The sequence below is a fragment of the Pteropus vampyrus genome, unplaced genomic scaffold (genome assembly GCF_000151845.1).
Source record: "Pteropus vampyrus isolate Shadow unplaced genomic scaffold, Pvam_2.0 Scaffold180, whole genome shotgun sequence".
NCBI classification, from domain to species: Eukaryota; Metazoa; Chordata; class Mammalia; order Chiroptera; family Pteropodidae; genus Pteropus; species Pteropus vampyrus.
In genome coordinates this window covers 2,033,810-2,059,672 of record NW_011888961.1, presented here as the reverse complement: position 1 = coordinate 2,059,672, position 25,863 = coordinate 2,033,810, and the positions used below count along the sequence as shown (strand labels likewise).

Sequence of the window (25,863 nt, the reverse complement as noted above, 5' to 3'; positions counted from 1 at the left end):
GATGACATTAGAAGGTCCTTTAGACTTCCTTCTTTCCATATGATCAAGTTCCCATTCCTGTAACAGATGGTAGTGTGTTTAGGCAGTAACACTGGTTAACAAAGAACTACCAGGAAAGTCGCTGCCCAGGTAGGGACGCACTGATTGATGCTCACTGTAAATGCAGGTTATATTGATAGGGTTCCCCGGGTCTCCTGTTTCTAATGGGATAGGTGACCCCGGTCACTTAATTTTTTTGGCCTTGGTCATCTTATCTATTGGAAAAAACGTTCAAGTTACAGAGATGATGAAAGGATGTCTGGGGTTTCTTTCAATTCTTTAATTCCTCGAGTGAGTGACCGACCGAGAAGAGTATGAATTCCCGAAGCCACACTCCAGGGAGCCCTGCCTTCACCAAACCACTCCATCATTGTAGAGTACAAAATACGGCGCTTGCCCGTCAAATTCCAGTCAAAGTGAATATACATCCACAAGTTCTAGTCACATTCCAGCCAAGTTGAGATAACTGTTAAAGTAGCAATGGATTTATTTAACAATTGTCTTTGAAATTTTTGCTTATTTCTTCCATGGTAGCTATTAACAGCCATCCTGGAATTTCGGTAGAGATCTGTTTTCACACACTCTTCAATGATCTCTGTGAAATAAATCATATTGAAATTCCCCGCCCCCCCCCTTTATGAATTATTTGCCTGGAGGAAAAATTCTTAATTTTCTTTTTTTGTCTAAATTCATGTTAGAATAAAGTCTCCTTTGAAAAGTCTTAATAAAAAGAGCAAAGATGAGAATAGCTTTCACCCCAATTTTTTCTCTGGTGTCAGGGCTCTGAGGATGACGTCTTTGATTGCTGGAAAAATGTCAGGGGACTCCCACTGTGTAGAAGTGTGTGCCCTCCTGTCCCCTAGACTGTTGATCATTTATGGAGAGCAGCCTTTGGGAAGAGAAAATATTAAAACCTAGTTCATTATCTTTCCACACTAAATATATAAGAGAGGGAAGCTGACGTTTTTCTACGTGAGATGTCCCCTCACTTTGCCCAACTCAAGGGAGAGAGAGAAGAATTATGTTTAGAGACTGATAAGGTTCCCTATGGTTTGATCTCCCTATCAAGAGATCAAACTCTCATTAACTTTTGCAAGTGTGAACAGGGAAGAACACTTGACAAATAATTATCAAATTAAGTATTACTCTTTCCTTCATTCTCCTTTCTCTAGAGACATTTTAAGAGAGTCCATGCTAGGCATGAACAGTCTTCTTTGAAGTGAAATACACACTTGCAGCTTTCGTTTCATGGTTATTTTTAAGTTATCTCTTTTAGAGTACTTGGCAGAATCTCTCACAAACGGCTCACTATCTGAACCCCGTCAGGATCGCACATAAAGGCCCTTTTGCTTTTCTCTATGCACAACTGTCCCACACCACATCCTTAATTAAAACCCTGGGGTATCTTTGAGAGGGACATGGGGCATCCCCTTTCCTACCTCAATACAAGAACATGAATAATACTCCCAAACGTAAAAACGATCAGGACAGACATTTTAGGGTAGCGAATTTTCCAATGCAGTACCGACGAATTAGAAATGCACACTTTAAAGCAAAAAACTACTGAAATTGCATAAATAATAAGTAATAGTTTGTGTTCCACATATTACTAAAGTCATTCTAACAACACACACAATTGTGAACTGATTTTATGCAAATATCTAGGAACTTTTGAGTCAGGGGAAGACCTGAGGTGCCTAATGCTTATTTTCAGATTGGTGTCCAGTATTATTGGATAACTTGGGGAAATGAGGAATGCTTTCTAAGACTTGGTGATAAGAAAATCCAACTGTGGCTTACTTTTAAAAAACTTGAGATTTCACAAAGTGGTACACAAATCAGACAAAAACAAATGGTTACAAAGATGTAATGCTTTTACTTAGTTTTAGAAGGTTTGCTGGTTTATTCTAGCAACCTAGTTCTTGAAATTTAGCTTTCTATAAAGAGTAGATCTTGGAGGACGATGGCGATGTGACCAAAACTGGAATAACTACATTGCTCCCAAGCTGGTGTGGCAGCCTCACATTTCCTATGGGTTTAGGTAAAGACCAGCTTTGCAGAATGCGCATATACTAATCTTAGTTTGCAGAATAAGTAAGACTTGATTGATTTGAAGTCTTAAAGTCTTAACTCTCAATGAATATGAATAATACACCTGTGAAATCTTGTAGAAATTTTGTAGATGGTTAAGATGTGTAAGCTTTTTTTAATTTAAGGTGAAACTATACACTATGTTCAGGAGTAAATTATAATAATTACGACTAATTTCTAATACGACATCACAAATTATCGAGGACTATGTTAAGTACTGACTGGCGGCTATGTTCTACAGTGCAAGCCAATGATCAGAAATTGTCAAATTCTTAAATCTGCTAAAAAGTAAAAAAAATGGATGTAGTACACCTAAATAGCCTTTGCTTTTTTTCTTCCAAGTTCTATTTTATGTACTTACAGCATTTTTGCTATAGTTTGAGTACACAGTCAATTCTTGTTATTTGCAGTAGTTATATATTGTTGAATGACTAACATTGACCCCGAGGCCAAGAGCACTCCCACTCAGGCCTGAAGGAAGTTCATCTAAGGCATGTGTTTTGTCATAAAGCACGTGACAGCCTCCTCGTGCTTAGGAACCCTGGACGGCACTTCAGCATACTCGGGGACCGTCTTAAATAGTAAAATTGCCAAAAAAAAAAAAAAAAGGCACTAAGATGTGAAAAACGTGGCACTAAATAGCCCATGAGAAGGACACTTTTGCACAGTACGAGAGCTGAAACAAGAAGGCAGACGGCCGCCCTGTTGGCGTTGGTCAATGCCTACGGAAGTGCTGGGAGTATTAATTTGGGGATTACAAATAAGTTTTAGCAAGTAGGTGAGTTCACAGATATAGAGCCTGTGAATAACGAGGCTTGATCGTATAACAAGCAATACAATAGTTTCTAGTGTATTTTTTTCCCCCGTTAAGTCTTTGCCTAAGATGCAGTTGAGATGAATGCTACTGGCTTTGTTGAGTTTTAGCATTGATGTAATTTGGTTCTTCATAGATTTTTTTCCAAAGTAGAGTCTACTCGCCATTGTGACGCGGCAGAAACAGACTGCAGTCGGAGACCTGGCCATCACTTCACCCTTCTTGGCTTTTTTGATATTCTTTTCTAGCCTGTCCTTCCAGACTTAGCCCAGCAGTGAACCTGGCAGTGTCGTGAATATTGGAGGGGAGGCAAGCTGCTGCTTCAGTCTCAACCACTTCTTTCTGCCCAGGCCTGCTCAGATCGTGGAAAAGAAATTGAATTTAATTCATAAATTCAACAGCTTGAGTTTAGTGAAACCGTGATTAAATTGGGCTGCAAGGTCATTGGAATCAGTGCTGTTTCTTTTCATATCATTTTACATGTTATTATTCTAATAATAGTGCAAATGGACTTGGATGCTGTTTGCCCATCATCCATCTTATTGATGTCATTGAACAGAACTCAGACACACAAAGGGCATTCAGCTTTGATGTCCTTTGAAAAAGAAAGATCTTTTAGAAATGTAAATGACAAAACGATTTACGGTTCCATCTAGTTCTGCCTGGTTTGAGAGAATCTCTTACTGTTTCTGAGGTAGCTACTAAAGCCAGTGGAAAAACTTGGGTTTGAATTTTTCAGAAACTTTCAGACCGATATTCAAATGTTTTACCCTCTTACATTCTCATCCTTAGTGTTGTAGATTGGAACTTCTTGCTATGTTCAAACCAAGTCTAAGTCTAATCTGATTAAATTGAGGTGACTTATCAAATAAAGGCTTTGTCAGCTCTCAGCCTGGATTTGTTAGCTCCAGAGAGTGGCTTTTTCTGGACTGCTGAATTTGCTTCCAAGAATTCGTGTTCCTGAGGTAGACGTTGGAGTGGCTGTCATGTGCAGTGGAGCCAGCAGATGGGTCGCAGGTCGCCCATTTAGGGGGCAGCCTCATAAACAGTGGGGGAGATGCTGTACTAAGTGACCTTTGACTGGGGAGAGAGAGCCTACCGGCTGTCCAGGTTTTCCTGTGTCACCTCTCTGACTCACCCTCACCTGAGGCAGACTAGAGCCAAAGGACAGCAGCACTGCCGGCCACCAGCCAGGCCTTGAGCTCAGTGTTCCCCTAGAACAAGCGATGCCCACGGGCTTCTCTTCGTGATGCTGGTGGATGGCAGCTTGTGATTCGCGCCTTTGCCCTGTGGGCGCATGGTCTTGGCAGCTAAGATGAAGCTGTCGTGGGTGAAGTGCTTTAAAGCATAGTGATGCTTTCTTAGGCTCTGTGTGAAAAAAAACGGGGAGGAGCCCTGATGAGCTACTGTGGGAAGAGCTGCAGGCACCAGGGAGAAGAACATGCAAGCACAGTGGGGTGCAAGGGGTCAGCCTAACCGCTGGCTTCTGGAAAGTCTTCAGTTTTGAAAGACCGTCGGTAGAAGATGGATTAGAATTACTCCGTGAGGCCTGATGCATAGAACTCTGGTCGTTTAGCACGGACTACAGGGAGAGGCAGTGTTTGGAGTGAGATAAGCAGGAATTTTGAAGCTACACAGACCTGATTTTCAATTCACTTATGAGCTGTGTGACTTAGAGAAAGCTATTTAATCCCACTGACTTTCATCTGTAAAATGTCCAAAAATAATACCGAGCCTGCAGAGTTGTGTGAGTAAGAGATGATCTATTCAAAGCATCAGACAGGGTACAGCAATGCAATGGGCATTGAGTATGTGGCGGCTTCGTGATAGAGCCGCCTTCATTTAATGACTGTTCAGTGCTGACTCTGGTCTGCGTGTTAAGTTAGGCACTGGAGAGGCAAAAGGAATACGAGAGATAGGGCAACGTGGTGCTTACAGTCTGGTGGTGACAGCAAACAAATCAGTAGTTAAAATAGACTATGATAAAAGCAGCTGGTGACATGAGAACACACTGAAGAAGCTCCTCACCCATGCTGTGGGGCTGGGAAACTTCCACAGGGAGAGACGTCTACACTGAGCCGTGAAAGATGATGAGTTAGTTTAGCCAGAAAGCAGAGTTTCCAGACACACCGGAGCGTAAGCGGACGCCTGGAGGGAAAAGAGCATATATATTTTTAGTGCAACTAACAGAGGTCAAGGCACCTGAGCACAGGTACCACAGGCTGTGTCAGGCTCAGGGCGTGGTTGGAAGCGGGTAGAGAGAGGATGAGCAGAGCCAGGAGGCCATGCCAAAGAGTCTAGATTTTGTGTTAAGGGCCATGGAAGGGTTGTAGGCACAGATTTGCTTTTAGAAGGGCCACTGGCCGCAGGGTAGAGATGGATTGGGAGTCCACAGCGGAGAAGGCAGCTGTAAGACAGAAGGCAGGGATGCCTGGTACAGGCCGTTGCAGTAGGTCACGCGGGAGACGAGGTCCGGCTGATTCAGGGTAGAGGTGGTGGCAGGGAAGATGGAGAGAAGCAGATGGATCCAAGGTGGACTAAAGAGCTGAAATCAATAGGATGTAGTGAATGGAGGAGAAGGAAGAGGAGAAAGAGTTGAGGGTGACTTCAGTTTCTAGTCCGGACGTCAGGATGGATGGTGGTGTCTTTCACGAGGTGAGGGAGCCGTTCGAGAGGTTGAGCAGATTAGGAGTTTGATTTTGGCCACTGTGTTTGGGGTTATAGGACATTCAAGGGGAGATGTCCAATAGGCAGTTAACACAGATTCAAACCCAGGAGAGAGGTGTGAGCTAAAGCGATTGACTCATCTGCATATAGAGGCCTTGAAGCCAAGGGCATGAATGGGAAGGCCGAGGGCGAGGATGGGAAGGCCGAGGGGGCGGCAGAGCCAGAAGATGAGGGACAGACCCTGTTCACAGTGGTGCCCAATCAGAAAAGTTGAATACTTTCTCAGAGACTCTTCCTTTTACCAATTTTGATGAGTTATATTAATCGGCTAGTAAGGATAAATAGAAAATTACAGAATGTTTCATTTTTTTTGTTGTTGACTAACAGTGAAAACAAAACTTTAATAAAGCAAATTTTAGATAAGTTTAAAAAATGGCAAGGAAGGCTTTATGGAGACCAAATATTCTAAGAATGTAAGACATTTCTGAAGGAAATTATGTAGGTCAAGGCCCAGTGATAGCAAAGCTGATGCTGAAAGACTTTGCAATTAAACATTGTTCTTTAGAAGGTGATGATATTTATCTCTGAGGACGTATGATTTGAGCTCTCCTAGCCACACCTCCCTTGCATCTCTCATTCTGCAAACAAAATAGAACAAAAACAGTTCTATTCTGCAGGCAAATGCAGTGGTTTTTAATCGTATTAGCATTCCCTTTACTAGCATGGAGGATCTTTTAATTCAAACCTCTGGAGCTCTCCAGTTTTCAGAAAGGGTGCAGGCATCAAAATTAGTGTTTGGAATGCTTGACATTTATGTTCACCTGTCAGTCTCACGAAGATTTCATGCATGATTAGCAGTGGGGATAAATTCTGCATGTGCACACACAAAAAAAGAGACTTCTTAGCATTCACTGGTGTCCAGTTTAACGACATCCAGTTTAACGCATTGGGAAAACTATGTTCTGTCTTTGAAAAACTTAACTCTTATCTTATTATCTCTAAATTGCATTTCTATTTGAGACATTTTATTTAAAGTAGTTTCTGCAGAGGAAATTGGCACAGAGTTAATGATCTAGATCTTATGGAAAGCTAAGAATATAAAGCGAACGTTGTGTCCAACACGCACTTTAATTTCTTTGCAAGGTAACTCAGAGTAGAAGAGCCTGCTGGTACCCTGAGCCAGAACCCTCTCCTGGGCCTTGGGTTACAAGTAATGGCTCCGTAACTTAAAGAGATTTCACATCTTGCTAATTTACAATGAGTATATTGGTTACATAATTAATTAGAGGTTAATAAACAGGTTGGAGATGAGGTGGTACTGTGTTCGTCATCTATGTTGTTTAAAGTTCTAGTGACTGGAAGGCCATGCAAACTAATTCTTTTTTAAATTAAATTTATTGAGATAACATTGATTATGACATTACATAAGTATCAGGTGTACAACATTAAAATTCGATAAATCTTGTATACTGTATTGCACGCTCACCACCAAAAGTCTAGTTTCCTTTGCAGACTTTCTTAAGCCTTAGGCAGCTTCAGTCTCCCTCACATGGAGTTGTAAGTTGTTTCAAGCAGCTTCTTGGGTTTTTTTCTAGGAAATTTTATGCCATACACTGTAGATGGGAGCAATTCCTGAGTTAGTCTGTTTGAGAAGAATACTGAAATGCTGTGGCTTCTCCTGAAAGCCATCATTCATCTTGTCCAGCATCTGCCAGTCACGCGAACAGGATGATTTGCCTTTGGACTTTGCCCACACTCTGTATCCGAGTACACCTTCTCCAGCTGCACCCTTTCTATTCCAACCGATCCACCTTGCCTGACTTAATATGCGTTTCACAGAGAATTATTCCTAGTCCCAAGATTCAGTTGTGTTAGGGTGGACGTCAGTAGGTTTTGTGGAGTGGCATCGCTAATTTTCAAACTTTTCTTTTTTCTGGATTAAGAAGTTGGAAAAATATGAAAAATACCGCCTCGTTGTTCTACCCCCAAGAGGTAATACTTGTTCACATTCTTGTTTATAATTTTCAGTATTTTACGATGCATAGATATTTTCGGACAAAAGTAGGGTCTTTTCGTATGCTCTAGTCTTCTAAAATTGTCAGAATTTCATGAGCCTGTTTTCAGGTCATCAAAATAAGGAATATAAATTTTTAAATTCATTCATATCTCTTAAAACTGAAAATTCATCCTACTTTAGCTTCCAATTCCTTTGCTGCTGCTCAGCAAACCCCAACCTTAGAGAATGTCTTCAAGTAAAAAATGTAAAATTACTTTGTCATAACACCTTTAGAAATAATTATAATTCTTCCGTCTCTCTCCTACCAGAGATAAACCAAATGATGGACAGCTAGAGTCCATTATTTATTTCAATCAATCGCAGAAAAATCTCAGCTGGATATGGATAATCTCAGCATGTCATAATTGTCACCATCTCCATTAGAAAGAATTAATTAACCACACAATTTACAAAGTTTCTCATGATCCATAGGAAAACTACACTGTATAGTTCCTACTTTCGGTGATTTACCACTGCAGTGAATGAACTGGTTTTAGTTCCTCAAATATATGGCTTTGACGTAACAGGAGGGGGCGTTTCCCCTTGCTTCATCACCGTAGATGGTAGTTGACAAAGGGAAATCGCCGATGCTACCTCAAGCCATGAGATGTGTTCTAGAAAATCTGAATTGAACCAAAGCACGATAGTTTTTGAGTTCACTAATTTCAACAGCCAGATACTCCTTGCAAATGAACGGGGTGTTACCATCAGCATGCTTTACAGTGTCATGCTAGATAGAAATTTACCTCCACCATGTGGCCACCTCTCTCTTGGCTTTTATATGAAAAAGAGATTGAGGATTGCTTGCATCACTAGTGAAGAGCTGAGGCAGTTGAATCTGCTTTAGGTAAGCTCAAATTAATGGGAAGTTTTGGGGGTAAGACTGGATAGGGATAGGAACTTATTTCTCCTTCTGGTCCCTTAGATCTGTTTTATAGATATGCCAAAAATTTTTTTTTGCAGCGTCCACCATATGTTGTGCTCGATCCAAGAGCATAGTAGCATCTTTGATTTCAAAGTTCTTTAGCACAATGGCATCTCAGTCATAATAGTCTTTAATACATCACTATGAAATCTACAATATTATTCAAATGGAGGTATTGCCATTGAACTGATTAATGAGTATGCAAAATTTACCTAGAAAATGAAGTCTCTGTGAAAAGAAATGAAGAATTTTTGCAAAAGATCATATGAAAAAGATCATAAAGCAAAGGTTTATGAATTCTGCATACTAAATTTAAAGTTATTAAAATATTTATTACAATTAAAAAGTAATTCAATTAGAGTCTATCATTCAGAATCCTGAATTTATGCAAGAACTTATAAAACTAAAATGTAATAAATTCAAAAATAGAAAAAGAAAGGCACCATTAACTCCAGTTAAACCTTTTTGCTGCTTTTCTGCAGTGCCAGAGGGTATAAACATATATGTTATTATGGTTTAAAAAAAAAAGTGAAAATAATATTACTAGTGGACAGAAAAAAATAGTGAGAGGTGTTAAGAGGGTTCAGGTTCATCTGATGGCCTAAGGAGGTTCTCTGCCATTTGGTTTTCCAAGTTTACTATTTGACTTTTTAAAAACTCATTTGAAAATTCATGGTATAGAGGGCTTAGTGATGAGTCATCTTGTTGAAGAAATGACTTTCTGAAATAGAATGAACACATGAGCCCTTATCATTTTTAATGTGATAGAGTGCTCGGGTTCATGAGGTAGGTTTGTAGAGGTGGATGTTTTCCCTCCATGCTGAGATTATTGTTGACACTTTTCTAGAAAGGAATGTTGAAGTCTTTTAGATAGGACCATACGAAATTGACATTTACGTATGTCAAAAACAGTTCAATAACTGCAGTTTCATGTGATGCATGCTAATGAATTCTAGTAATAATAGTTAATAATGGTCACTCATTTTCTTACTGTTGAATTTTAAGAGTTCTCTGTATAATCTTACTTTTCACAACCAAAATAGTCTATGTATTTTAGGAGACCTTAAATGCTATCATCAACTTTCATTTTACAGAATTTCTTGTTGATTCAGAACAAGGTTTATGCTTCCTCCATTAACACAGGTTAGAAAATTTAGTCATTTAATATATTTATATTATATATACATATATATAATAAGTAGTAGATATATATATTTAGTATAAATACATATATACACACATATACACTTGTACACATCAAATGAGCCAAATAAGGACACTGCTTTTAGAACTTTATGATTCAGGAAGGAAGAGACAATGGGGAGGTATTATTGTTGATTTAATTTGATGGGAAAAGCGAGGCAGAAAGTTTCGAGGACATTATTTCCCTTAATATTGAGACTTCCAACATCTTCTGGAGGCTCTTTTGCATTCTCTGAAGGAATGTTAAAAATCCTAATTCTAGATAATTTCATTTTACTCCAGACCCTGAGTACTAAGATCCTGTTCTGTGGTTTCCTACCGAAGCATTCTGTCCCCTCGAGGAAGAAAAGCATTGATGAACAAAATCACCATGTTTTCTCACTTCTTCTACCTGGTGCTAATTGGAAGGGCCACCTAGTCAACCCAGTTATTTCACTTTAGATCATAAGTTGAGGAATTATAATCATATTTGATTCAATCAAATAATGCAGAATTCCTCAGTCCTTGCCTGTGCATTAGGATCTACCCATCTTGCCCTTTACCTTTCAGAAGCTTTTCTCACTTGTTTTCAATGAAGGTGCTTAGGTCAGTGAGAACTTTTATGAGTCCAAATGACCACATTCATATTTGAGAAGACTTAAATCAAGTTTGTAATTACAGGAAATAATCATACACTACTATAGATGCAATTAAAGGCATTTTTCTTTAGGGGAAGCTTGTTTGTCTTTTGTATTTTTCCCCCCAAGCTCATTATAAAAATACTATTTTCCTTCATGCTTATAGTCTGAACTTTATAACTTCCTGCTGTGAATATAGAAATGAATTTTGTCAAAATCAAAGAATAGTTAATAGGATTTTTTTATTTAGGCTTTTAGGAGAAGTGGTTTAACATTTTTAAAGAAAACACTTTCTTTGCTCATGATTTAACTGAACTAGATGTCGGACCTCTGACACTTAGTAAATTCCATGCTCTTCTTTCTGTGACCGATGAATTGCTTTAAATTTTACGAGTTGGAATTGGTGAAATAAAACCATAATTCAATTCTCCAAACTGGTTAGAATTCAAATGTACATCTCACTTAATAACATGAGAGTTTTTTGTTTGTTTGTTTTGCTTTTAAAATTCACTCTGGAATTTGCTAGCCATCAGAGAAACATGTGGGTTTGGAAAGACACCTCAAGTCAGTCCTAAAAGCTTGGAGAAGAAACTGAGTTGGCAGAATATGATCCTGCCAGCTGCAATTCAGCCAGCATTTGAAATTTATTTGCATCTGAAAAGTACTACAAGATTTTTTAATTGCGTAGTAGACATGCTTCTTGGGAGCCTACTCCCTAATGTTCCTCTAATTCATTTGCCAAATGACTTATTTACTTGAAAGATATTGTGAAGGAGGTTGGACTGCATATATTATGATCTCTTTTCTTTCTGTGTATTATTTTAATTTTAAAATGTCAAAATATATTATTGGCTATTTTTCTGTTTTACAGATTTGTAAACTGAGACATGATTTTGATAGGTTTAAGCTCCCATGGCTAGTCAGATGGAGATCTGACTTTATCTTCTATTCACTGTAGTTCATAAAGGCAGCTGTACTATGGAGCATTTCCTCTGAGTCTTCTATTTGCCATTTCTTCAACAAATGTATATTGGACAGCAACCACATGCCAGGCAATGTAACTGCAAGTATGGAAAATGCTAATACACTCCTTACATAAAATTCCAAATCCAATGCCTTCTGGTCTAGTAGAAGAGAAGGCACAGGGTTGCTCTATAGGATGTAGATGCCGATGCAAGGGACAGAACAAGCAGTGGGACCTGAGGGGTGGGGCGCCTAACCCTGGAGGGAGCAAGGACATGAGAGGAAATCTCAGTCAGGGAAGCTGGCTCAGAGAAGTCGACCCTGAAGCTGATTCTGGAAGAATGAATCAGAGATTGCCAGACACAAAAGAGTCAATTGGAAGAGAAGAGGTCATGGTGGGTCTAAGAAGTGGCCTGCAAATAGTTTAATGAGCCTGCAGCACAGAATGTGTGAATGTGGGTGGGCGGAGGGCAGGGATGCTGGGAAGCCAGGGAGTTGGGACAGATCAATGAAGTACCTGGAATGTCTAGTTAAGAGTCTGGACTTCATCTTGTGGACAATGGGAAGCAACTGAAAGATTATAATTAGGGAAGTGACGTGATCATATTTGCAAGTCCAGTGAGAAGGGTTTGAGCTGTAGCTTTTGAAAAGCTGCTTTAGTTGTTATTAACTCTTATGTGGTTGTCACATTTTAAACCCCTACAATGTGCCTAGGTACGGCCGTGTGCTTTTTCCTATACTCTTTACCTCTTTCTCTCTATTGGCTTTTATCTGCCTTGTCCATAAACAAGACTCAGTCCAATATTATAAATAAAATAATAATAATAAAGCATAAAGGATATTGCCATCACTGTTGGATCCAGCTGCCAAGAGGCCATTTCAATTGAGGACAGGGCCAGTGGGTCAGGAATTGATTGGGAGGTCAGGAAGGTCTGGAGTTGGGAGTGTAGATGCTCTTTCTGGAAGCCTTACCATGAGAGTGAAGGGTTAACCACAAAAGATTATGAGAAGCCTGTGATCCCTAAGGAAGCCTGAGCGGAGAGAGCCTTGAAAGAATGGAGAAAGTTGGTGGGTGGATTTGCTTTCCAAAGGAGAAAGAGAAGAAGGAGGGACAGAAAGATCTCCCCACCCTACCCCGTCATCCCCCACTGCCCCTGAAGATTGGGGCTGAATATAGATGAGATTGCTTGTGGCAGTATAGCAAGTTGGAGAAGGCTTGTGTCCTGCCTTCAATTTTTCCAATGAAAATCTCAGGCTGGTAAAGAACAAGCCTGAAGAGAATGGACAAGATTTGAAGCTGTGTTTCTGTGGGAAGGAGAGGGGAACGTTGAGAAGGATTATCACCAAGGCCTTGTGAGAGCCCCGCCAAGGTCAGAGGCCATGGGTGGGTAGTGGCACCAGGCAGCAAGGCCGAGGAATTTTTTTCAGTGAACGGAGAAGGTCAATGATACTGGGACCGATGGGAGATTGAAGTTTGGCTGCGTGGCTGTGGGAGAGGATGAGTGGTTAAAGGAGGTGAAGGTTTTGAGAAGTGTGGGGAAGTGATAGATAATGACATCCACTCTGTTTAGGAATAGATAGGTAACAGGGAGGGGACTGAAGATGTGGACACAGTAGGAGTTTATGAGAACCGAAAGGTTGTGATAGAAAGTGAGGGTAACAGAAGTCGAGCTGAAGATTTCAGACATGAAGCACTAGTTGTGGGTGCTACTGAGCTCCAGGGGATGGCCATCAGTGTGGGTGGTGTGCAGGCAAAGACTGCTCTAAGGTAAGGAGGCCAGAGGAACTGGAGGCAAAGGGATGAAGGGCTTGTCCTAAGGGCACTGAAGCCGCCCAGGCTGTTGGCAAATATCAGAGTGAAGTGAGAGTAGGAGTAAGGCTCCAAATCATCAGTGAACAATGGAGTCATTATCTGAAGAGCAGGAAATATTAATGTAACTAGATTGTGCTCCTCTGTAGAAGAAAGCATCTTATTTGCATTAAGAAAAGTAACTCTTAAAGTAACTCTTAAAATCTGATTTCTAATCACAATTTTTCACACTAGATCTGGGGGTCTTGGAAAAAAAGTTATAAGTACCTAACAGTAGGAATCTACTGGAATTCTAAAAGTATCTTGAAAACTGTTTCCCAAAAAAAGCAGTAGTTCTTTCTCCTCTGCTGAGTTTCACCTTCCCACAATAATCCAACAGGAACAAGGTTTTAACAAAGCATAATATGATCAGATATCTCTCTTAATGTCTTTTATTTGGGGAGGACTAAAATATATCTAGTAGGGATAGCAAATTGTCCTCTCTTTTCAAAGCTCGTTTTCTATCCACCACCTATGTAGGCTGTTCTGTTTCATATTGTTTCACGATGCCTCTCCCCACTACGATCATACTGACCTTAGTTAGTGCTTGTTGTAATAGAAGGCTGAGCTCGTCTTGTGGACAAGGAGACCCAAGCTACCTCTTCTTGCCATTTATCCATAGCTGGCCCAGAGCCTGATTCCGTGGGACATCACCACCCGCACTGTTTGACCAGTCATTCTGTTTCTCCTCTCCTTCCTCCTTGGCATGTGGAAATACTTCTAAGGCAGTCTGTGGGGACAGTGACTTATGTTCCTGCCACTCATGAGCTTTTATCAGAAGTATGCTTCTGGTCAAACAGCAACTTTTATTTCCATGTGCTGCCACAGAGTTGGCAAACAGTATTAACCATTTCATGTGCTTTTCTACTGCAATTCGAAAAAGAATCCTACTAAGGATTGTGTTTTCCTTGCAGATTTTTCAAATCAAGAGCTATTATTTAAATGCAACAAATCCCAAAAGTCTAAGACTTTGAAGACTTTAAGTTCATCTACTAAATTCTGCCGTTATGTACACAGAGCCTTAGATAAAACATAGCTATGTGTGGTCCCTACCTCCGTGGCATGCATAGGGAGTCTATACCCTGCAATCAGATGAAACAACATTGAAGGATCTTTGTTTAGGGGCTTAAAAATTCAGTAATACTTGAAACACTTTGTCCAGGTCTCTAATGGAGATGCTTGGGTGAGTTCTCTGGCTCTTTTCTAATCAGGAAAGGCTTGCTGGAGGATTAAAGGAGACATGAGTGAGAAAATAAAACAATCAAAACAATGCAAAATTGTTGGAGATTATAAAGAAAGAGATCCCGAAGACTTAAATTGACGTAGTGTAGAGTTAGTGCTAAGTTGTTGCAACGGTTTGCTGTGGAAGTTGTTTAACCGACGGAAAACTCTAAAAGATGAGCCCAGGAACTGAATTGGACCAGTTGGGACCAAATAACCGGGAGCTCAGTATTCTTTAAGTCACAAACTTGGCCCACCTAAATTCCCATCCCTGTGTCCTGGCAGCTCAGGTTGGTCACACAGACTTTCCTGAAGACCCTGTGGTTTGGGCTATAAAGGAAGTCCACTCGCCTCCCTCTCTAGAAGTAAAAGATGTTTATCCTGTGTAACTGCGAACAGGTTAGGCGGAAGAGCAGGGAGGCAGTGGGTGTTCTCACATTCCACTGGAGTTAAAAGTATCTTATTACCTTCTTAAAATCCTGGCCGAATTTGCCCCAGACTATTTATGGTGCACTTCATATCTACCGGAATTTGACTCGTAGCTAATGTGCTGACTCCCCAAATGGGGAAATCCATTGCACTATTCTGTCAAGAAAAACGACCAGGTTGTGGTTGAGGGGGGGTTTATTCCAAGAGATTGAAGTCTGAGTCAAGTTCAATACTCAGCAGCCTGTGTGTGAGACACTGCCTAATGCAGACACTTTTGGAAATTCTTCATGGTAGGTGGAGAGGAGGGGATACAGAACACTTCTTATGGTTAAAAAAAATAAGTGGTCTAGAATATTCTTATTTAGGTCATCTCTGGAAATAAAGAGACATGTAGGACTTTCGTTGCCTCATCCTATGAACCAGAAATCTCACTTTTACTTGCTGCAAGCTGCATGTTGAAATGCACCTAAGTGAATGCTCAGGAAGTCTTCTTTAATGGCAATACCTAAACAAACTCTGTCTCGCCTTGGCTGCCCCTGAACTTCACCGTCCCCCATCCGCCCTTTCTCCTCCCTTCTCTCCCGCTCATCAGAGGAAAGCCCCTGGCATTTTGCATCTTTCATTCTATACCCAGGAAACACCAATTACGCTCAGGGACTTTCCTCTAACTTGCAACCAGACATGGGCTGGGCTGGGCAGCCGTCGCCATCAGAGGGGCTCCGCGTAAAAGCTTCCATGTCATTCTCCACTCTGAGCATGTGCCATGGGTCTGAGAGGTCCCGGATGTCTTGTGTGTGCTTCAACCCCTGCAGCCCCCTCTTGTCTGTTCTTCAGGTAGACTGCATCATCAACCGTGTCTTCAGTTAACAGCTTCCCTCGACTGGCGGCAGTTCACCTGCCAGAGCTGACGTGGGGTTTTTCGGTCTTGACTGCATGTTAATGAGACTAACATCTGGGACACAGAGACCCATGCAGGGTCTGCGTTGTCAGCGTTGGAGAGTTTCCCGCAGCTGTCCTTGCTGTAGTCACCTTGGGGCCCCGCCTTTGCCGGCTTGGTTCAGGCAGTTTTCTCCTTCTATTTTACATATATTTCACTCTTTCCCTCCACTGCTGTCCCTCAGTTCAGTTTTTAATGTAATTGCCTACTCAGATATAGACTTCTTTGAATAGTCAATCACCTCATGACTCCAGCTTTTTTATATCAATGAGATAGAGACCCAACACCTGACATGGCACATTTCCAGTCCATCGAGGGGCGTGTCGTTTGCTGTGCCTGCGTGCTGTTCCGTTAGGCGAGTTAATGGCATTTATGTAAAATCACCCAGGAGAAAAACAGGCTACTGAATATGTATTTCGTAAACAAAAATGTAGTCAGTGCATCTGTTTCCCTAACGGAGCACGGTTCTGCTGCCCTGTACAATTGGACAAACGGCTTCAGAGCGAAATTATTCCTTGGAAGAATTTTCACTTAATTAGGATTTAGAAAGGAGCGTGGCAACTGTAAAATCTCTGTTCGTCAGCCGCATACTTCTGGGGCTTCCGTTGGCTCCTGCTGCGATGGGGAAGGTCGGTCAGTGGTTTGAAACTTGAAGATCCAAAAATTAAGGACAATTTGAACACTGTCCACATTACCAGGATATTGAATCACACAGACCCAGCCTGATAATGTAGGAATTGAGAATTTAAAATCATAACTATTTTCCTCCTTACAACACCTTGCATTTTCCCACACTGTAAACTAATGTTTTGGAGGCAGTGTCCCTCACTCTATTTCAAAGCCAGATGCTTTTCTCTAGAGATACGTTTCTTTCCAGGGTGACCTAAAATGACACAGACCCAGGCAATGGAGTAACAGGAAATGTGTTAATGACACTAAGACCACCTCTCCTGAGAATGAAAAATGACCTAGTGTTTTGTGTTAGGTGGGACATTATTCATTAACAGTGAAATGAAATCTTATTTCTTTAAAAAAAAAAAAAAATTACAGCATTTCTTAGCTATTTCCAATATAACCCAGGAGTGAGTGCTCCAAGAACGTCATCCTATAACTTTTCATTAATGTATCAGTTTTCCCAAACCCTTTAAGAAATACTTGTGGCTTTGCTTGTCAAATCAGGGGGAAGTAGATCATTATTCAAAGTGAAACCCAGTATAGAAAATTCAGGTTTAAGTGGCTTAGCATTTTTTTTATTAATTATTAAAGATTAATGACTACCTCTTTTTCAGGACTTCTTTCTCTCTCTCCTGGACCATTTCAGTGCCCTCTTCATTGGTGTATCAGGCTCTGCGTCTCTTCCTCCTCCCCTTGTGTCTGTCTCTCCCGCTGCTCTGCTGGCAGCTGTCTTAGCTACGTTGTAGATTCCCCCATTGGATGCCCCAGCTTCTCCCAGGCCAACTTCCCAGTCCCATCTCCCACCTTTTTATTCACTCCTCGTAGTCATTTCCCCCAAACAGGGTTTCTCCTTCTTCACCTGAGCATGCCACATTTTTTAATTCTGTCCTTTCGTTGACACTGGCCCCTCAACCAGGCAAATTCTCCCAACTCTCCTTTCCTGGGGCCACATGCCCAATCCTGTGATCACTGAGAAACCAGCCTAAATGCCACCTTCTTCATCATGTCTTCCCAGATATCCAACCACCCCCACGCCAGAGTCATTCTTGGACCTTGAATAGTACTTTCTGTTGTACTTCTCTTATAGCATGAAGCTCTTCTGTTTATTTGGAAGGTATCGCTCTTCTTATCTAAATTGTAAGTCCTTTGAAGGTAGAGTTCATGTTTAATTTAATTATTTGATTTCCTAAAGTGCCTTGTTACTTAAAATATGGTCTGCTGACAAACAGAATCAGCATCCTCTGGGAGTTAGTTAGAAATCCAAAATCTGAATCCCCGTCCTAAATCCGATGAATCAGAACTCACATTTTAACAAGGCCCCCCAAGTGATTACTTGAGAAGTCCTGCCATGTTACATGAATAGAACCCCATGTGAAGTAGGGACCCGGTGGATATCTGTTGAATGACTAATGAATGAATAACATTAAAAGCTGAGATTGTTCTCATTGACTTCTGGGACAATTTTCTCATAATCAAACATGGAAAATACAAATTGTAAAGCATATATCACTTTTCTGTGACCATCTTCAGTCTTAAATAATTGAGACCCTTTTCTCCCCTTAAAATCTTTGATTTGGTACTTTCAGGTCCCCTTTGTTAGTTGTTCATTTTTTTTGGCTTGGGGTTTTTTCCTCCCGCTTCATTTTCTTTTCTTTTTTTTTTTTTTAATCCCCTCACAGGGCAGCATTGGCTTTAAATGAAGAAGTGCAGAGAGAGAGCTTGCTAATTGGGTCTAAATATAGATTATGTGCAAAAACAATTGCTAGCTTCTGAAAATAAGCACTTGTATGGCGTGTATCGTATCGTTTTGTCATCTTAGCAGCTCTGTTCTTCAGACCAAATAAATGGCAACTAGAGGTGACGTCACCGTGTCAAAAGCTGAGTGATCCAATTCACATATTCTTGCTAATAGCCAGAAGGTGATGACAATATAATGTGCTGGGGTTTTTTAAGTACTAAAGAATTTGTTGTCAAAGTGTTCTTAGCTGTCTGGGAATAAAGGAGGGTTGGGAGAAACAAGGAAAGTCAGAAGTGTCGCCTACAGCTTATAGCAGACAGAAGTACCACCTATCGTGGACTACTGTTGAGACTTGTGGGCCATCTTTGCTTGTCACAATAATTGAGGTTTGACATTTTCATGCGCACAGGCCAAAGATGCTAGATGCCCTACAATGTATAGGATTGTCTTACACTGGGAAGAATTGTCCCATATGAGGCCATGACTTGAGAACATCTGGCCAGACATTTTTTGGGTGAAAAAGTGTTTATATTACTAGAATACACACACAGACAGACACACGCACACACATACACAGAGCATTTTAAAGGCATACTGAATTTTCCAGGAATGCAGCCACCATGCTAGCTGAGAGGACGTTGTTCTCTGTTTTGTTTAGAACTTTACTGTATTCAGAAAAATGGCACCATTGTTCCTCTCAGTCCACGTATGCAGATGTTGAATTCACACTGATCCTACTTACATCTTCCCGGTGTAGTTAACACCTGAGCCTTTACTTGATGAAGTGCATCTTATTTGTGATAAACTTATCTTTCATTTCTTATTCATTCATTCATTCATTCATTCATTTGTTTACATGCCTACAGCACCTGGTCTTCCTAGGTGGTCTCCCATCCAAGTACTAACCAGGCCCGACCCTGCTTAGCTTCTGAGATCAGATGAGATCGGGCACGTTCAGGGTGACATGACCTTAGACTCATTTCTCCTTTAGATAATAGTTAGGATATTGCATTTTTTTTTTTTAAATATATGTGACTAGGCAAGTTTTTATTAATTACATTTCAGAATATAAAAAGAGGAGTTGGATCTGATAGGCACGAGAGTCTCTCTGGCACAGATGGCCTCATTAGTTCGTGTCAAAGATGAAGAGTGACAGGCTGCAAGTGTACGAATGGGAAGAGGCACATCCCACGTGAGAGAAGCTGAGAGAGAAGCTCGGTTTGGGGTTGCTGCAGAGGAGCTGCATGTACTGGGCATAAAGGACAGAATTTAGGGTAACCAGCCACTCTTGAGTGCCATGCTCTACCCTGTCACTTATACTCGGTCACCCTCCTGACCTCTGACTTTTGGGGATCTTTGCAGGATCAGAGTGAATATTAGCAATAATGACCTCAAAACATTTGTCACAGATGTGCAAACATGTTACAAATTGTCAATAACATATGATAATCTAGATGATAACCTAATATTATGTGACTCTTTGAAAACGGAAAATAAAGAAAATATACTAGCTTCCAGAGAAATAGACCAAGTTTCTCTGGAAACTTGGACTTCAAAGTATTCCTTGGGGCTGGTTTGGGTCGAGGATCCAAAATTCAGGTGTTTTAGGTTATTATGACACTGATAGACAACTTCAGGTAAAACTCCTGACTTGAACCACTCTGTCTAAAATCAGCTAGAGTCTTGTTTTGCCTGCAGGAGACCCTTCCATCAAATTACACCAAACACCATATTCCACTACAAGCCCTCAAGTAAACCTGTGACTTTCCCCTGGCAACTGAAGTGTCTTAGGCACACGTTAGCTGTGTCTTTTTTAAATAGTCACTTCAGTTTTATGAAGCAAGAGGAGATGAGAAACAGTATTTCTCCTGGTGCTGTCTCGTCCGCCTTAACCATCCCAGAACCCCCTGGGCGCCTGAGCTGTGTTCTGCAGCCTGAGAGCTTTCTCTCTGGATCCCACTGTCAGCTCCTTATGAGATTTACTGGAATTGTGTCCCCCTCCCCCTCCACTGTGCACCCCCACCAAGCCATTTCTGTTTTCCTTTTCTTTATGTGAGTGCAAGCTTTCAATCCAACAACAATTTTTCTTACAGGTTCTTTAGAAGTATGTTTAATTTCAGATACAAGAAGGATAGACTTCAAAGTATTTCAAATCTTTTTAAGAATGGTGTCACTTGAACCACGGGGGAGCGTCACCAACCCTTTACCCCAGTTCTGATGCTAAGGTTATGCAAATGACATGCTTGGCTGCCTATTCACCTTCTACCCTGGGACATCTGGGGGGATTCCTGGAAAATCTTTGTAAGACAATAAGTTAGTTATTTTGCTTGACAGCTTATTTTAAATGATAAAAAGAACGAATCTCTGCCTTGTAGTGCAAAAAGATCACCGCTTAGTCAGTTCACTCTTGGGAGAATTAGTTCTGATTTCTTTTGAAAGTTAAATGTTAGTCATTAGAAAAGTGACCTTGTGGCCACTGGAATCTATTCTGACCTTGTCTCTTCCCCTTTTCCTCTTCTCTACCCCTAATTCACTTGTCACAATGTGTTCGCAGAGATTTCTTCTGTTCTTTGACAAGATGGTCTTTAATTAAGTGTGGTATAAATATGTCTCTCTCCTGTCCTATTATAAAGACTTTTTTCTTAGCATTTCATGAGTGGTTCTTTTAGTCTATTGTATGCATTTGGGGTGGCATCTACCTTTTTAAGGCTGCTTCGAAGCTTTGGCATCTCAGTAAAATTCAGTGCATCTGGGCAGATAATGCCCTCTGCTCTGACATTTCCTTCTTGTCCTGGTGAGTTAAAGTTGGACCCAGGTCATTATTTTTGTATCAATGAAATCTTCATAATGCAATCAATAATGAAGTGTTAAGAACACCAAAAGAAAAAGTCTTAAAAAAATGACTAGAACATTTTCTGAAGCATTTAATATTAAGGGTATTAATCTTTCATATCTCTTGTTTTTTAAAAAATATGAATTGATTTTAAAGCATATTAAGTGACTTCAAACCAATATAGTCAGTATCTGGAACAGTGAAATTTAATTTCAGTCTGCACCATATCACCACAGTCCTGTGCCCAGCTTAGCCCTCAGCTCTACAGGCACCTTTCTACTATTCTTCAAATAGTGCAGATCTTCTCTTCCCACCTTGCTCCAAAGCCCAGCCCTCTTCACTGGCTAAAAATCCAGCCGCTTCGTCATGATCGCCGCAGCTGGTAGTGATTGGCCGTTTTCTGAATTCCAAGACTTTTGCTTGCAAAAAAGGCCACAGAATTTCCACATTCAGTCATTTATATTGATGCTTTATCTTCCTCAAGGTAATACAGTATAGACTTCTGGAAGGCAGGCAGTGATTGACTGCTTGAGCTTTCCACTCCACAGTGTGCCCAGTACTGTGACTGCCTATGACAGTCACTACACAGTGTGTTCCGCATGAATAATTAGATAGATGTCACTTCTGCACTAGCTACACAGAGAGTTGCATGTCAATCTATTTTTTAAAAGGGAATCCTATGAGAAGCTCATTGTTTAAAAGAAACTTTTAGGGAAGTCAAATGTTTCCTTTTTTATTTTTTCCAGCATTGAGTCCCATCTAAATGAACGACCTTTGATCTGTCATTATGATTATTCTGTACATATTTCTCTTTCATTCTTTCATATGTTCAGCCTATATTTAAGAAGGTCACATTATATACCACTGCCTAGGTGTACACAGACAGTCGTGAACACAACAAAGTGCCTGCCTGTATAGCACTAACATTTCAGTGAAGAGAGGCAGGCAATAAACAAAGAGAAGAAATACCATGTGGCATGAGGGCTATGAAGAAAAATAAGACTAGATAAGGGAAATGGAGAGACGTGAGGTACAGTTTGTAGAGAAAGCCTTTCAAATGGAAGGACGATCTGAACGTAGACCAGGGAGAAGCAAGGAGAGGAGGTGACTGTGCAGAGATGTTCGTTTAAGGAAGAGCCTGCAGAGGAGCCAGCAAAGGCCTAGAGGTGTAACTTCCCTTGGGGCATCTGAAGAACAGGGTGCGGGGTGGGAAGTGTGTCTGGAGTGGACTGAGGGATCAGTACGGAAGTGGTTCTGGGGACAAACCCAGGCAAGATCAGGTCACGCTAGTAAACCTTGGCTAAGACTTGAGTTTGTACTTTGAGTAACAAGGGAAGTAAGTCGTTAGAGGGTTTTGAAGACCTACATAATTTTTTTTATAAAAGAATGACTTGGGTTGCTGTGTAGAGCAGTCTGTAGTGAGATGTGTCCAACCTGTACGGAGGAACACCTGTAAGGAGGCTTCTGGATCATCTAGTGATTGGCAGCAGGGGCCATGACCAGCCCGGTGGCCTGAGGGGTGAGAGTAGTCAGATTCCGTTTCTGAGAGGTGACAGGATTTGCTGCTGTTCTCGCCTTGGGGGCCTGTGAGAGAGACGGGAGTCAAGGATGGTTATAATAAACAAAGTTTGCGGCCACAGCAGATGAAGATTCATGTTGTCATTGACCGAGATGGGAAGGTCTGAGGAAGGATCAAGTGTGAGGGACAAACTCAAAGTGGGTTTTGGACATGTGAAATTCGAGGTACCGTTTGGGCATCCAGGGCTGGCTGTGAGCCCCGCTTCCAAACCTGCGAGTCCTTGAATTCAAGGTTATGTCTTGATCATGTTCATGTTCTCCAATGAGTTGGCAGAAGTTTGTTCTTACTGGACACCTAACACACTTGCGTTTGAGTTAACGGATTCAGATTTGCGTACATGGCGTTTTCTGGAGGTGACCAGCAGTTTTACTTGCATCTCCATATTCTTGTTCATCATAATCTGTAAAAGCAGAGGGAAGAAAGACAACTGGGGGAAAAAGTGCTGTATGAAACTTGCTGAAAATGGGTAGAACCAGAAATGATGCTGACAGGAGGTTTAGAAGTGTAAAATAGAGAGTACGCAGACCAAATATAAGTAAATTAGCATAAATCATCCTTCTCTGATTTCCATGCCTCTCTTACCCGAGTTGGCTGACTCAACAGCTGCTTCTATGACTACAGCTGTGTAATTCCTTCACGTTTTCTTTATGCATGGAAAAGTATTCCAGTTTGTCATTGCTTCATCATTTGCAAATTTATATTAGGTTCCCTTTTTTTTTCTGGTTTGACCATCTGGTTAAGAAAAACCTTGCAACTGTCCCTTATTCTTTTGAACCAACTGCTTCGTCTATTTTCACTTGGAATTTTGTTTTAGATCCACTTGGAATTTTATTATTTGCCTAGGAGTCCTCTAGGCGGCTCTTCTTAGAGGCTTGGAAATGCTTTTGTCGGGAAATTTCCTGATACCTGGTTGAGACTTGCAGGATGGATGGTGGGCTTTCCAGGTGGAGAAGGTCAGGCAGAGGGAAGAGCAGGTGGGCTCAGGTGCCTAGTTTGCTGGGGCTACAACAGGGTCTTCGTGGGGAGTGTGAAGAGAACAGCAGTGGAAAGAACAGGTGACAGACAGGTAATAAAGGTCATTCTGCGCAATGCTAAGTAGTACAGAAAATGGGGAGTATCAGAAGTTTAGAGTCCCGAAGTACTATGATGTGATAGGTACTTTTAGGCAAAGCTACCAAGACTGCCACTGAAGAACAGATGGGTGGTGAAGGAGACTGGTAAGAAGGTTATTGGTGATGATGATGGCAAAAGATGATGAATGTCTTGTAAAGTTCTTAGAACAGTTATTGGCACACGCTCAATGCTATATAAGTGTTTATAAAGTTAGATTAAATAAATGAAAGCGGAAACATTTATGATTAGAGAGACATCTTACATTAGAATTCCAACATCCAGTTGGATGAGCGGTGATGTCATTCCAGGATGAGGAGCAGGTGCGGTTAGGTGGAGGTTGACGAGGGGACACAGTTCTGTCTGGACACGTCCTCTTCGTGGAGCCCGTGGAGCAGTCATCAGGCAACTGGAAATATAGCTCTGAGGCTCAGCCGAGACCTTAGCCTGGAAGAACGCGTTTGGAACTCGTTTGGCAGTCTTCGACATCTAAACAGGAAAGAAAGAGATCACCTCAGGAAAGAGTAAAGCAAGGGGAGAAAATGGTCAATGATAGAGTCCTGGGGAAACTGGACATGTGGGATTGATCTTTGTGGTACCAGTGATCCCACCCCTGATGCCGGAGTTAAAAGAGAGGAACAAGTTGTCTTCACATTTTGGTTGATTTAATCTCTTATTAAGATTTTTCTGCATAACTGGTAAATGTCCCAGGAAAATATTACATTATTTTTGTTTTATTAAAAAAAACCCAAGCCTTTGCACTATTTGATCTCCCTTCGGGCAGTGCTAAATGGTGCCAATGAAAGCCTCCTAATAAAGAAGCCTTTCTACCGTGAAGACCTAGCACCACGACTTTGAAGTTCAGCGATGACAGAGGATAACAACATTTTTCTGGCCTCCCCGGAGCACCAGTAATTTTACCTTTGGGCATAGCTGTTTCGTCTCTGATAGTCTTTAACACTCAGTGATACTTGAGACTCCTGGAAATCTTAAAGAGTTGAAGTAGAGCATCATTTTGCCCCCAAACTAGATGCCGTAATAAAAAAACAAACAGCCTCCTCTTACCAGCAATTTGGATTCCCGAAAGATATCATGGAATAATAAATTCCCACATTTGTGAATTCACTCCAAAACTCCAGGTCCTTAGCATGGTATTTAAAGCTGCCTTTTTGGACACTCGGTATGTCTTAGTGACTTGCAAGCAGCTGTCAGCCTTTAGAAGGAGTTATTTTCTGAAGCCTCAGAGCGCATCAGGGAAGGCTGTATGCATTTCACATACGTGAGTGGAAAATAATGCTTTCAGCAGCGGCATCTTCCAAGTGATAAAAATAACTGCTTTAGTCAGTAGCCCTGAAGCCAGGTGTCCCCTTTCACTTCCTGTTCTCTGTTGATATCCTGCAAAGGAACATCTCGTCTTCCAGTTTGGAATGTGATGTTTCTGGTCTCGCTAATTTAACCGTCTAATATCTGACTGCTTTTCCTCTGATCTAATATTGAGGGCCCTCACCTCTGGAACACTTGCGTTTTAAATTCCTCCTGTCTATTATCCACTCATACAGCAAGAGTTTGACCTGCCAGGCACTATCTAGCGTAGATGTTCATACTTTTATTTCTGTTGTTTCCTCACTTTTTAGGCCTAAGCTGTTTAATTCTAGGCAACAACTTTCATGTCAGTGATTCTGTTAGAAGTCTTACTTTATTTTATTCCCCCTTCATGGAAGGTTCTTTGAAGTCCTACGTTCTGATACTAGATGTATTTCCTGCAAAATATCGGATCAGCTTTTAGATTTTGAACTTCTTCTCAAGTCTTTTTGAAATTTTTATTGACTCGTGGATATAATTTCTTTACCATTAGCTCCAGGTCAAACTCTTCCTCAAAATGTCTTCCATTAGAAAGGCTACATCTGTGAGCAAGAGGGATGAATGGGGGGTGGGGCGGGGTGGGGCGGGTGTTATTAAGTACTGAAGTGGCCCTCGGTGGTGGTAGCTTCCTGCATCAAGCTTCCCATTGTCAGACCTGGCCAGGAGCTAAGCGCTGTGGGGACCGCCTTCATGTAAACATTGCGTGACCCCACACTCTCCCCGAAGTGACAGAATGGTGTACATCTCCACCCAGC

The 25,863-nt window shown here is 41.2% G+C and overlaps 1 protein-coding gene and 1 pseudogene across 2 annotated transcripts in view; one reads left to right on the top strand and one right to left on the bottom strand.

Moving 5' to 3' along the window:
- LOC105299337 (sickle tail protein homolog) overlaps positions 1 to 25,863 on the top strand; it is a 133,195-nt gene that overhangs the window by 52,185 nt on the left and 55,147 nt on the right. Inside the window, exon 3 of one of the 2 annotated variants that reach the window (XM_023537185.1) lies at positions 20,318 to 20,341. The exons of the other annotated variant lie outside the window; for it this stretch is intronic. Coding sequence (XP_023392953.1) covers positions 20,318 to 20,326 — 9 coding nt within the window. The 3' untranslated portion in view covers positions 20,327 to 20,341. Of the gene's footprint in view, positions 1 to 20,317; positions 20,342 to 25,863 lie in introns of those variants that run through there. 2 annotated transcript variants of the gene reach the window in all.
- LOC111746261 lies at positions 19,082 to 19,200 on the bottom strand (annotated as a pseudogene).